This window comes from Osmerus mordax, chromosome 5, assembly GCF_038355195.1.
Source record: "Osmerus mordax isolate fOsmMor3 chromosome 5, fOsmMor3.pri, whole genome shotgun sequence".
Taxonomy (NCBI): Eukaryota; Metazoa; Chordata; class Actinopteri; order Osmeriformes; family Osmeridae; genus Osmerus; species Osmerus mordax.
This window is the reverse complement of record NC_090054.1, coordinates 13,992,367-14,004,618: the sequence shown is the minus strand read 5'-3', so window position 1 is coordinate 14,004,618 and position 12,252 is coordinate 13,992,367. Positions and strand designations below refer to the sequence as shown.

Genomic DNA, 12,252 nt, shown 5'->3' with positions numbered 1-12,252 from the left:
ATTGGTCATTACAGGCAGGTTCACAAGCTATGGATCACTACAATGCTTTAAAGAGACCATTCTGTCACACACATGCACACACACACACATACACGTCAAACCAGCCGCATGTGCAACAAGCATTAAATATCATATGTCACACAGTCGCTGTTACAGAGACCTAGGAAAATCTTTTCCTTTCTTTTTTTCCATATGTGCAATGACTGACATCTCGAACACGAAAGGTAGTCATGTGTGAAGGCAACATGGGGCCTCATTGGAGACAGACAAAACAATATGGACAAAGAGTGGTCCAACATGCTACAGTAAAACATCTTACATTTACATTTAGCAGACACTCTTATCCAGAGCGACTTACAGTTACTTACAGTAAGTACAGGGACATTCTCCCCAAGGCAAGTAGGGTGAAGTGCCTTGCCCAAGGACACAACGTCATTTGGTTGGCATAGCCGGGAATCTAACTAGCAACCTTCTGATTACTAGCCCGATTCCCTAACCACTCAGCCATCTGACTTCCTATCTTGTGTCAGTAGAGGATGCAGTCGACAATGTGCAACATAGCTCAAGAATTCAGACGTGTGCTCTGAAACCTTTTCCTGACAGCTCATCTTTCTGAGCTGAAAGGAGACTACTTGTACTATTCGTCTGTTTTCTGAATAATCAGAGCTGTATTCTGAGACAGGTACAGCTGAGGAGCAACAAGTCCTGGAAAATGGAACAGACAGGAGAGGCCCTCCACTCAGACATTATAAACAGAAACAGGCACACACACACATAAACACACACACACACACACACAGGGGAAAAAATACTTGAGAAATTAGACAAGGACTCCAATAATCAGGACTCAAGCTTTCAACTCTACTTCGGAGACTGTATCTGCTCAGGTAGAGGCTGAGAGAGAGAGAGAGAGAGAGAGAGAGAGAGAGAGAGAGAGAGAGAGAGCGCCAGAAGCAGCCCAGCAGACAGAACATTCTGGTCCAACTGCGAAACAACCTTTTTTGGGTCAAACATTTCCCCCAAACAAAACTGACGTTTGCTTTTTGAGCAATTGGGTGTGTTCAACCGGGAAGCTGTGAGAGTACGTACCAAACGGAGGGCAGAGGGGGGTCAAACTACAGAGATACAGCGCTGAACTACAAAGTGTTTTCAAGGTACATACATTAAGTACACGCCCAACAGACACGTGCACAGGAATACACGCAACTGCAGACGCACATGGACACGGTACACACAACCGCGCACACACACACGTACGCACGCACGCACACACAGACACACACTCCCTGCTGCTCTCTTGTCCCCAGGCCTTGAGCGTCTCTGCACTGTGCTTCAGGATAGAGTACTGGGCCGACGCCAGAAGGCTGCTAGCAAACATATTGGTTTATTAATTAGATCTGGTAGTCCGTTTACATTGGCAAGCCCTACATCATTTCTCACTGGCTCCACACCAGAACTTCTCTGGAGCTTCGCCAAATGAGGAAACCTTATGGACTCAGCAGAATCCAGTAAAAGACCAACACTTACAGTAAACCTTCCATAACTCGGCACATGATGCCTCTCCTAACTGAACCCTTAGGTCCTCAAAATACAATTTACTAACTCTTCTCTTCCTTTGAGCCAGTTAAACAAACAGGGCCCATGGAGAGCGAACCAGCACTACAAGCCCCTCAGATAGCTGAGCCATACCTGCTCCACTCAGACTCTCGCCAGGGTTCTGTGTGAGGGCAGTTATCAACCCCTGACATACTGATTTCTTCAGTACATTTACATTTTACATTTAGTCATTTAGCAGACGCTCTTATCCAGAGCGACTTACAGTAAGTACAGGGACATTCCCCTGAGGCAAGTAGGGTGAAGTGCCTTGCCCAAGGACACAACGTCAGTTGGCATGACCGGGAATCGAACTGGCAACCTTCGGATTACTAGCCCGACTCCCTCACCGCTCAGCCAACTGACTCCTACCGTACCATCATTTACTACCTCGCCTTACGTCAAGAACCAAAGGCACATTTCACTTTACAAGGGTCCACAAATAGAACCAATGAACAGATAAAACTACAGCACCTATGGGACAATTTGCAACCAAATCCTGTAAATTTAAAAAAATCAGAATCTGCTCTGGTAGTGTGTCTATAAAATAAGGATGAGCTATGACTCCACCAGCCTACTCATCTGTAATGAGGTCAGCATCTCCTCCTCTCCTCAGCTCGGGCCATGAGAGAAGTATTGGTCTGGGGAAGACAGTCAAGGCTACTGATCTCCCCACGGAGGGGTCACTGACCACCTGTTCTCAGCCGGCACAGGGACTCATATCAGCGGACACATCTGGAGCCCGAGGGGGGCAGAGCGGAAGGGACTGGCAGCCAGCCGGGCCCGGCGCAGGGCTGACCGATCTGTCACAGCTGATGCTGGGGTCACCGGGGGTCGGAGTGGGGGCGGGGGCGGTGCTAGATGGAATGGAGGGAGGGAGTTGAAGTCGGAGCAACGTTTTTTTTCTTTCTAGGAAAACATCAGAGGGAGACTTGAGAAAGTTGAGTGTGAGAAATGGGAAGTATTCCCTGAATGGGGGGGGGGGGGGGGGGGGGGGATGCAGTTGAGGGTGGTGGTAAGGGAAACGCTGCACTCAATGACCTGAGCAATGTTTTACCGGCAGTTGGGGACAAATGTGAGTAGAACCATATCAGCAATCAGGAGGCAGGTACGGCCAGGTTCATTATGTCTATTTATAAAGAGAGCGTTGAAATCAGAGCGCTGTGTTGATCCCAAGGGCCTCCTCCCTATTGGTTCCAGTCCACACAGTGATATGACTTTGTCTTGTAGAAACCTTACATTACAGACTGAGGTCTATGCTCGGCCATAGCGACACAGCATCTTTCTCCTCGTCTCTTCATGTCTCTAAACAGAGTCCAGGATACGTAGCAGTTGTATAGCTCTCCGATTTGAGTGGGCAATACTATACTTGAGAGAATATGGTTGCTTCCTGCCCTCCTGATCTGACAAATGTCCATCTCTGTGTGTGGAGCCCATGGCTGTGGCAGCTAGCAGGAAGTGATGCGGAAGAGGACTTACTCATTCTTCTCCAGTACCAGGACCAGCTGTTTGCCTTCCGCTTGGACGAGCAGCTGCAGTGACGCAGGGTGACTCTGGAACAGACAGATGCCACAGGAGGGGTCAGGGGACAGGACGGTCCGTGTTTCAGCCAGACCCACAATGACACACATCCAGGACAGGACATTTGAATTGACAGGACTGGACATTGGCATACAGGAAGTAGGTTCTCAGTGGTGGTTGATAGTGTGTGACCTCTGACCTGACTGATGTTTCAACCAACCAAATTCACAGCTTCAAACCTTGCCTCAGTTGACAAGTGTCCATGACAGTGAATTAAACACTCATGCTTATATTGAAAGTTACCAAAATGTCCCACATCAGCACAATATTAGTTACAAATCAACAGCTTGAACAGTTTTGTGGATTGGATTCTTTTTTTTTTTTTTGAGTGAAAGCAAAAAAATTTACGATTGTCTGCAAATTTCAGAGCTGATTGACATTCCTTTCACCAGGCCCCCCACCTTCTCTTCACCTTGGGTTCAAGTTGTGGAGGACCATGGGAAACAGAGACTTGAGACTTTGAATGTATTGTGACAGGGCTATCAATTTTTTTTTGACACACACACAAAAAAACACACCTTAACAAAGAGCTCCATGCCTTCCAGGCACAGACTCTCAGAGGGTGTCCAAGAATAAAGCTGTTGACAGGGTTAGGAAAGAAAGCTTCCTGATAGAAAATCACAGTTTAGATAAATGTCTATGTTTCATTCTGTCATTTGGACAATGTTGAATGTCAAACATACTGACAGATAGAAAGAAAAGTCTGAGCAACAGAAAGGCAAGTAGTGTACCGAGGTCTAGAAAATTAAAGCAGTTAAATCCACAAACCCTTGTGGAAGAAAAGGGATTTCTGATGGTAATCACAATCAGTAGATCAGCAAGTTCATTATTATCTATTCATGTATTCTACCTTATTACGCATTATTTCGGTATATGTAACAGTGGTGGCTGGTGACTCAAAAAAAAAAACACGGCATGTTGTTTGTAGCAATTAGTCGACTAGAAACCTATTGTAAATGTACTCTATAGCTAGGGTAACATAATGCATCTGAAGTGTATCCCCAACTTCAACAAGATATAGATAATTACTCTTTATTAATCACCAGGTAAGCAAATTTGGTCAATGCGGTTTTTCCCCTGAAGCTTAAATCTTATGTCGGAATTGATATGCTCCCTGCTTCTGTGATACCGATGTTCCTAGGGTCGCAGTACTGTGCCCCTGGAACCTTTGTACTAGTCTCACCTATTCCGTGTAGCCCAGAAACTAAAGGGGTTCTTCATTTAAAAATCCAAAACATTTTTGGTAGGGTTAGTCATTCAAAATGATGAAAAACGTTGAGAAGGAAACTTTTGAGTGAGGAACCCTTCTCTTCTGAAAGAAAAAGGTGCAGTGGTCTAACTTTTTCCAGAGCTGTATATCTGGACAAAATGTCAGCCTTCCGGACACGGCCATTCATTTGATACTATATCCAAATGGCTTACTAGAATAATAATGAAGAATACGAACAAATACAATAGGGTTCCTCCTACTGGAGTAATCCTACCAAGGTTTTGACCAACAGGGTTCTGCTACAGTAAATTCAGGCATGTTTGTCTGCCACTACTCACTGTGTGTCTGTAGAGGGAAGAGATGGGAAGTTCACGTCAGGCTATCATCCAAAAGTTGGTCCTGACTCATCATTTTTCATTTTCTCTGTTCTTTTTGAAAGAACAGCAACCTGCCATGTCGGGACTACAGGGAAGGAGAGTCTAGTAGCATCTTGGAAAAGATCTGTACCCTTATTAAGCACATTAGGGAAAATCTATAGGACTAACAGCTGACTCCTGGGCAATAAAAGTAAGAACACAGCGTCAGCTGTAGGTGTTCTTTGGATTCAATTATGTCCAACACTCACAAAATGGAGTGAACGGAATATTCGATGTAGAACTATCTTCTCAGTTATCAGAGCAGTGGGCTATTGTGTTAAGGGAGGATGTGTAAAGGACACTTCCAGCTTGCTTTGAGTGGCTTGGGACAGTGTGTTGTTTTACCTTCACGATTCCCCATCTTATCCGAGATTGACTCTTCCTTCGAGGAGAGTTTAAAGGGGTTCTTCCTGAGCCGTGTTTCTCTTCTTTTGGAGAGGCTGTACAGGACTTGAGAGTCTAACGTGATAGGATTCCCCTGTCCCCCTAAGGTGTAGGATTTCCTTGAGCCAGGAAAAACTAATCCATGCCAGAATTCTGTAAGGGATCAATCTAGGTAAGCCGGGCTGGTTTAAATATTCAGGGTGTACTAAGACACCTCATCCCCCCCTCTGCAGAGCTCTCCTGGCTTTGCAATGGGGGATCCCAAATTTCGGTTTCCTCTCTTTGCGAGCCAAGTGTTCGTGTAGGGTTTCCCTCCCTGAGGCAACCCCAGAACCACAAACATTAGTCCGGAACACAGAACCTTTACACTGTGGTACTGCAGGCAAGCTGAAGCAGATTCACCTGCAGTTCCGGTCTCAAGGGACTTTTACAATGTACAATAGTTCAATGTTCTTTTAACTGACGTTGGTCAAAACCTAAAATACATGCAGTTTAGGATTATGACATACATGTACTGTACAGTAACTATACCCAGCAACTGTGCTCTTTGCTGATCGATCCAGTGGGGTTTGATACAGAGATCCGGTAGACTAGGTTCCAATTCTTGCTGCAACCTGATCTTGTCTCAGACAGCGCAGAAACCGATCGGGAGGAAATTGCTCAGCCCTGGCCTCTCCTATCTCCCAAATCGTTTGAAAATGCTGGGTTTCATGCACGGCTGACTTGTAGAGTAGGAAGCCTGCCGAGTTTGGGGAATAATTTCACAGTGTGTGGCGCCCCTGGGCTATGTCACGCTAAACAAACAACAGAGGGGGCCATTCAAAACAGCACAGAGAGAGAAAGCAATGAGGGAAGCCACAAAGGGGAATCTACAGAGGATAAACAGAGTGGGTAGAGGGAATTATGAGGAGCTCTCCTCTGGAACAGCAGAGCAGGGCGAGGAGAGAGGCAAGCATCTGTGCTTGGCTGGGCTCTCAACAGCAGATTAGCATTGGCTGGCCCGGCCTCTAAGCACCATATTAGCATTAGCCAGGGCCACTAAGTGGCCATGTTATGAATATTTACCCTGGCTGGAAGCTGGCTGAGGGGCCCGCGCTGGTCTCTCCCTCCCAGCTGCACTGGAATGGTTTTCGGGTAGCGATGTAGCTTAGCGATGGCACCGCCTCCCATGCTGGACTGGTCCATGTTGCTCCCTATAAACACATCAAAGACAGTGATGAAGACAGGTTGGACATAAAATAAAGCAGACCATGATATACCATGACAGAATGGAATATATAAATAGTTGAATATTAGAAATGTGATTCATAGAGTAGAGCTTTTATCCAGGTCAACAGACAAAACTACTGATCTACAATCACGTTTTGCAAAGAACAAGTTCCACTGCTGGCAGAGACACCGCATAACCTCAAGCAACACTTAACCCCAAAGACAAGCATAATTACGTACACTGACTAATTTAATATAGCAATGGGTCACAGTTGGCATTATGTGAAGTGAGGACCAATGTCATATTATATGACTGAATGTAATTATGTTGTTCCATCAGAGGGAGAACTATCTGTCAGAGAAAAATACAAAAGAAAATGAAAGACCTTTACTACTGCATTACAGCTTTCTTTAATACAATGTCATGTGTACAGTATCAACCCCACACACTAGCATAGGTAGGCTACATGTAACTCATCATGGTCATGTATTACTGAAACACCCTGTTATGTTAGCCATCCTCTCTTAAGGTATACTTTATTGGTAAAAACAAGTCCCTTGTACTATGACAGTAGTGTCCCCAAAGAACCTGCAGCAATACCAGTCTTGCAGGACCTGCAGCAATACCCAAGATTAATAATGGATGCTCTCCTTCTCTCTCTCTCTCTCTCTCTCTCTCATTCTCTCTATCTCTCTTTTCCATTCAGCTCATGAAGTACTCAGCCTATACAATATCTCTAGACTGCTTTGCATCAGCTCTAACTTTGCCACTGTTGAAGATGAACACTCTCTTTGTTACGCCCATGCACACACACACACACACACACACACACACACACACACACACACACAAGGTTTCTCTTTGTATACTCCTCAAACTCCCCTCCATCCTCTCCCTCTACCACTCTCTCAAGCTCTCACTCTCTCTGTCTTCCTATCTCTCTCTGTTCTTCTCTAATCTCTTTTGTTCAATAATGCCATGTATTCATAACGGTCTCCTCTACTAAAGTAATCTTCTTTTCACCACGGATTGAAACAGAAAAGTACATTCTGAATGCCATTTAACGTAACTTAGACAGTGAGGCATGCATCATTTTAATACTGTACTGTATTTCAACTGCCGGGGGATATACAGCAAGCTGTGTCCCAGGCTTGCTGTGGGAAACCTGTGGGGTGCTTTTCCATCCAATCAGCATCCTTGCTGCTGCCACGGCTCCCACACACCACTGGGGCTGTCTGGGCTCTCTGAGGTCCACACAAAGCATGCTGCGATAACAGGCCCAGGGGGTTCCTGTGTGGCCGAGGAGGAAGTGATGGGAACACGAGGGGGGGGGGGGGGCGGGGGGAAGGGGGAAGGGGTGTTGACTGAGAGGAGTGAAGGTGAAGAGCAGAGGGGTGGAGGAGTGGAGAGAAAACCTCCTGCTCACCACAGTGGGAGACTGAGAGAACCTGCCATCCACCAGTGGAGATAGCGAGATGGGCTCCTTCTCTGATGTTCTTATAGAGCTCCAGATGGATCCTAGACCGGGCTGGATATGCCACCAGGCAAACACAGACCAGTTTAAGGGCTTGTCCACGTCACTGTGGAAAGGCTTGTGTGCCGCGCATGTTTGTTTGTGATTCTGTGTGTGCGCGTGTCAGACTAAGACTTTGAGCCCACAAGAAGTGTCTTCCGTGAATGATGTTTGCTCGCCACCGTGCTCCGTTCAGCTCTCAAGAAGTCTTCGTTTCTCTGTCACGCTGTCTCTCTTTAGACAGACAACAGCGACTATCTTAAAGGATGACGAGGAGTGCCGACAACACGCAGCAACTGCTTTGGTTCCATGTTCAAAAAGAAGAGTGTGGCGTACTTCGTGTCTGGCCTGACCCCCCCGTTCAGCGTAATAACCCTAACAAGGGCACAATATGAGACATTCAGTTTTTAAGGGATATATGAGCGCACGCCTACAGTAGTTTGTTGAATTTAGTGGTGCATTAAACCCACATCGGAGTCATCCCAGCAGCCACAGGCTGCGGCTGGACGACCGTAAAAACAGGGAGAGAAAAAGAAAGTGCATTTAACGAAAGGCAGGCAGACATTTTTCAATAAAAAGCTTTTAGCACCACAACTGTTCTCACTTTCACGACATGTGCTCTCTCTTACAGAAAAGAAAGTCGTATTTTTTCGTTGCATTGTGTCGCTACAGAGAGAGGCTGCCTGTGTGCGCGCCAGTGTTATACAGTGTGTGTGTGTGTGTGTGTGTGTTTCGATGGTGGAGGAGGTTGCAAATTGAACAAGTATGCGCATGAATATTCCATCTATCATCTTTTCCCTCACACTTGGGAATCAGGAATAAAAAGAAAAAAAGGCTTTCATGATTAATTGCATGTGCTTGATCTTCCTTGGGAACGTTTGAAATTTTAAATAAGACCGGTTCATTCCCTTATGTCTTTTGGGGAGAATGATGGTCGACCGACCACAGCCCTCTTGACTATATTAAAAACCCACGTCTGTGTGGCATATTTTAACTGCGCTCTCTTACATGGGTCTTGAAATAAAAAAGGGATAAATCAGGGGTGTTTCATTATTTGGGCTGCCCCAAGTTTCAGATAACAACGGAATACATTCCCTTTTATTTAAACCTGATATATGCAAGCTCAGCAGTGCTCCCGTTCAAGCGTGTCTCTTGAGGAAGAAGGGAAACAGTCATAGGGAGATATAGGGAAGTGGGGGGATGGCAAATGAAGGAGAGAAGACGGATGAAGGACGACAGGCAAGAGTGTAAACGGATCGAGAAAGAGAGCAGGGGAGATTTTGGGCTACTGGTCAGGTTGACTTTCAATACACCCAGAGGGTGTTAAAGAAGCCTTTCCAGGAGTGTCTCTCTGCGCTTTAAAAACCTAACAACTAGTACACCTCAACAATCATCTCACGTCTTGCACTCCCAGAGAGGATTCACATTTAAAGTTAAGGATGAGGTTAAGCTCACTCATCTCTTATGTCAGTGGAGGCTCAGGAACCTAAGCTCTCATTGCACCCAATAACGTGGGAGAAACATCAGCGGCCTTCACACCGTGGCTCACAGCCATTTCTTTAACGATAGCAGAGAGATCGTGTGAAAAGTCTCGCGTTCAGATTCTTTGCATTTGGTCTAACATGCGCAACAGCATCGCTCGAGGATACTGTAACCTTTTGTACATCATTATCCCTACAACATCAATGGATCTTTGATTGCAAAACCACTCAAAGAACTGAAAGACATGTACTGAATTGATCCAATAGCAAAGGCAGAGGACATCCACCATGCTGTAGTTTTCTTTTTACAGATTTCTATATTGTGATGTGAAGTACCGTTCCTAATAACAAGCTTTAGCCTTTCATGTTCACAGCATGTATAGTAAAGAGATTGTGGCTCTAGCTTCATTTCAAAACACATGGATCCTTTGAACGTGGCAGTTACGGTTTCAGGGCTAATGCTTTGACATCAACTGAAGCACTTTAACATTCCCCTTGTTAAAACAGTGCAGTATATCCATTTTCCACTACCCTAAACAGCTTACTGATTATGCTGTTTATTAGTGTACATGGTTTTTGACACTAAACCTAGCTGAGGATTCATTAAAGCACAGTTCACAAAGCTACATTCAATGGCAAAAACATAACTGAAACAGTTACCCTAAATTGTAGGGTCTGGAATCCTGATAATCAGAATTTCTAAAATCCCCCCCTAAAAGTTCTAAAATAATAATCTAGCAACACCAGAGTCTGGGGAGAAAAACTACAAACATCAGGAATTCATCTTTTGATTTAGGGGGTGGAGTTGGGATTGGGATTAACATATACAAACAGAGCTCGCCCTCCGCACCCCTTTCCCTCCGGCCCTTCTTGACCTGTATGTAATGGAAGGTTTGTTTTGCTGTGCTAAGTGGGACCAGTTGTCCTCCCAGAGAGGATTGGTCATGCTGTCCAAAGCCCCTCATGAGGTAATCATTCTCAGCAGTTACAGGAGAGGGGAAGGGCCCCCACTGGGTCAGAGAGAGAGAGGGAGAGGAGAGATGGATAGGTGGAGAGGGAAGGAAGCAGAGAGGGAGGGAGAGATACCTCTTGGAAGAACTAAGACTGCTAAAACACCCTTCCTTCCTCTCTTCATCCAATCCATCCAACCACCCATCCCCCTTGCCATCCTCTCACTAGCTCCTCTTGCCAAGTGATAACACACTCCAAGCATTTGGCAATTAGTGCTGGGGCTAACTGGAAAAGTGGCTGTGAAAGCCCTGGTGGACCCCCACCCTATCTCAAACCGTCAAACTCATATGTAGGAGGCTTGACACACGGCCAGCATACAATGGTGAAAACATGGTAACACGAGACCCCCGAAGCCTTAAGACTGAAGCCCTTCTGTAGAAGGACGCCTCTCAAGTGTTGAAAGAGTGCAGCGTGCGTGTGCAGAGCGTCCGGTATGTTTGTGAGCGTGTACAGTGAGTCAGTGTGCGCGCCGAGTACAGCGCTCCTCCCTCCCCATGGGGCGGGGGTTAGTAAGGTCTCCGTCCAACACCCACTTCTGTCTCTCAGGAGCTCCACTGGAAGCCTTGTCTAAGAAGGACACTTGTCCACCCAGGTCTCCAGGACCCTAAGCCCTCCAGTAGGGGAGCACTCCAGCAGCCCGGGAATAAGGCTAAAGTAGCAAATGTCACCTAACAATCAAGCTGCGACTGCAAAGGATCGAGCTCCAACACACAAGCATGTTTGCTGACACACACACAAACCATACGCACCTTAAAAGATCTCAAAAGCCTCAGGCAAAGCTGCCTCAACCTCAGATCCGGCTTTTTAATGAATATTTCATGTGGTTTTTGATCAGTTCTTCAGATTCTAGTCCTTACTCAAGCCCATGTTTAACAAAATTGACTAGAATGTGGCAACATTAAGTAGATATAATCGACGTGCTAAGTAGACCACAGCTGATCATCAATCTAAACGCGTCAACAAAAAAATTAATCATCCCAAGTCAAACATTTCTTTGACAGGTTTATACGTTTTCCTCCTGGGATGTGTGTGTTTGTTTATCTGTTTATCTCCCGGAAGCAGTGCAGACTGTGTCTGGTAAGCAGCAGGTTTCTAAATCACCCTGATAGCTTTAATGGCCAGTGACGGCGAAGAGACAGACATTGCTCACTGAGCTTCTCATTCCCCGGTGGTCGAACCCTTTATAGTATATCAAGGTAAAGTTGATACCAACTTGTCCCCATAATGTCAAATGCAGCCAATGAGCAGGTCTTTAAAGACAAACCAGGAAGACGTTATTTCCTAAATGGTTTTTCCAGAGGGAGGCAAGACGGCTCGTTTCAAACAGGATGGCCACCATTCATCAGCATTCCACGGCATACTGAGAGGTGTATGTGAGTTACATCCAGAAAACAGCCATGAGAGGTACACTCCTCATGGACTGTGTGTGTGCGTGTGTGGAGGCATGCTGGGGTTTATAATAGCAGCTTTGCTTTCTCCTCCTTAATTTTGGGATACAACCAACCGAAACTCTAATCTGTTTCATGAATGCAGCTGACCAAGAGAGCATTCGTAACCGGTAATTTCCTCAAATTCAATCAAGTTAATTTCTCTCTCAGTGTAATTGTTTATTGAACCCTGCTGAATAAATCACAATGCACAAAATGTTCACAATAGTGTTTAAAGCTTTGTAATGGAAATAAACAAGATATAAAGTCTATTTATCTTTGCTCTGAAATGAAAAGGACATGGTAGATAGATCATTTACATTTCTATATATACCATTATACAGATATATATACATGTATAAACACACACACACACACACACACATATATATATATATATATATATATATATATATATATATAGAG

The 12,252-nt window shown here is 45.3% G+C and overlaps 1 protein-coding gene across 1 annotated transcript in view; it reads right to left on the bottom strand.

Moving 5' to 3' along the window:
- The window catches only part of LOC136942838 (disintegrin and metalloproteinase domain-containing protein 12-like), a 54,989-nt gene that overhangs the window by 41,070 nt on the left and 1,667 nt on the right, over positions 1 to 12,252 (bottom strand). The window contains exons 2-3 of the mRNA XM_067235849.1: positions 6,250 to 6,377; positions 3,073 to 3,146 (exon numbers count right to left, since the gene is read on the bottom strand). Of these exons, the coding sequence (XP_067091950.1) occupies positions 3,073 to 3,146; positions 6,250 to 6,377 (202 nt within the window). The remainder of the gene's footprint in view (positions 1 to 3,072; positions 3,147 to 6,249; positions 6,378 to 12,252) is intronic.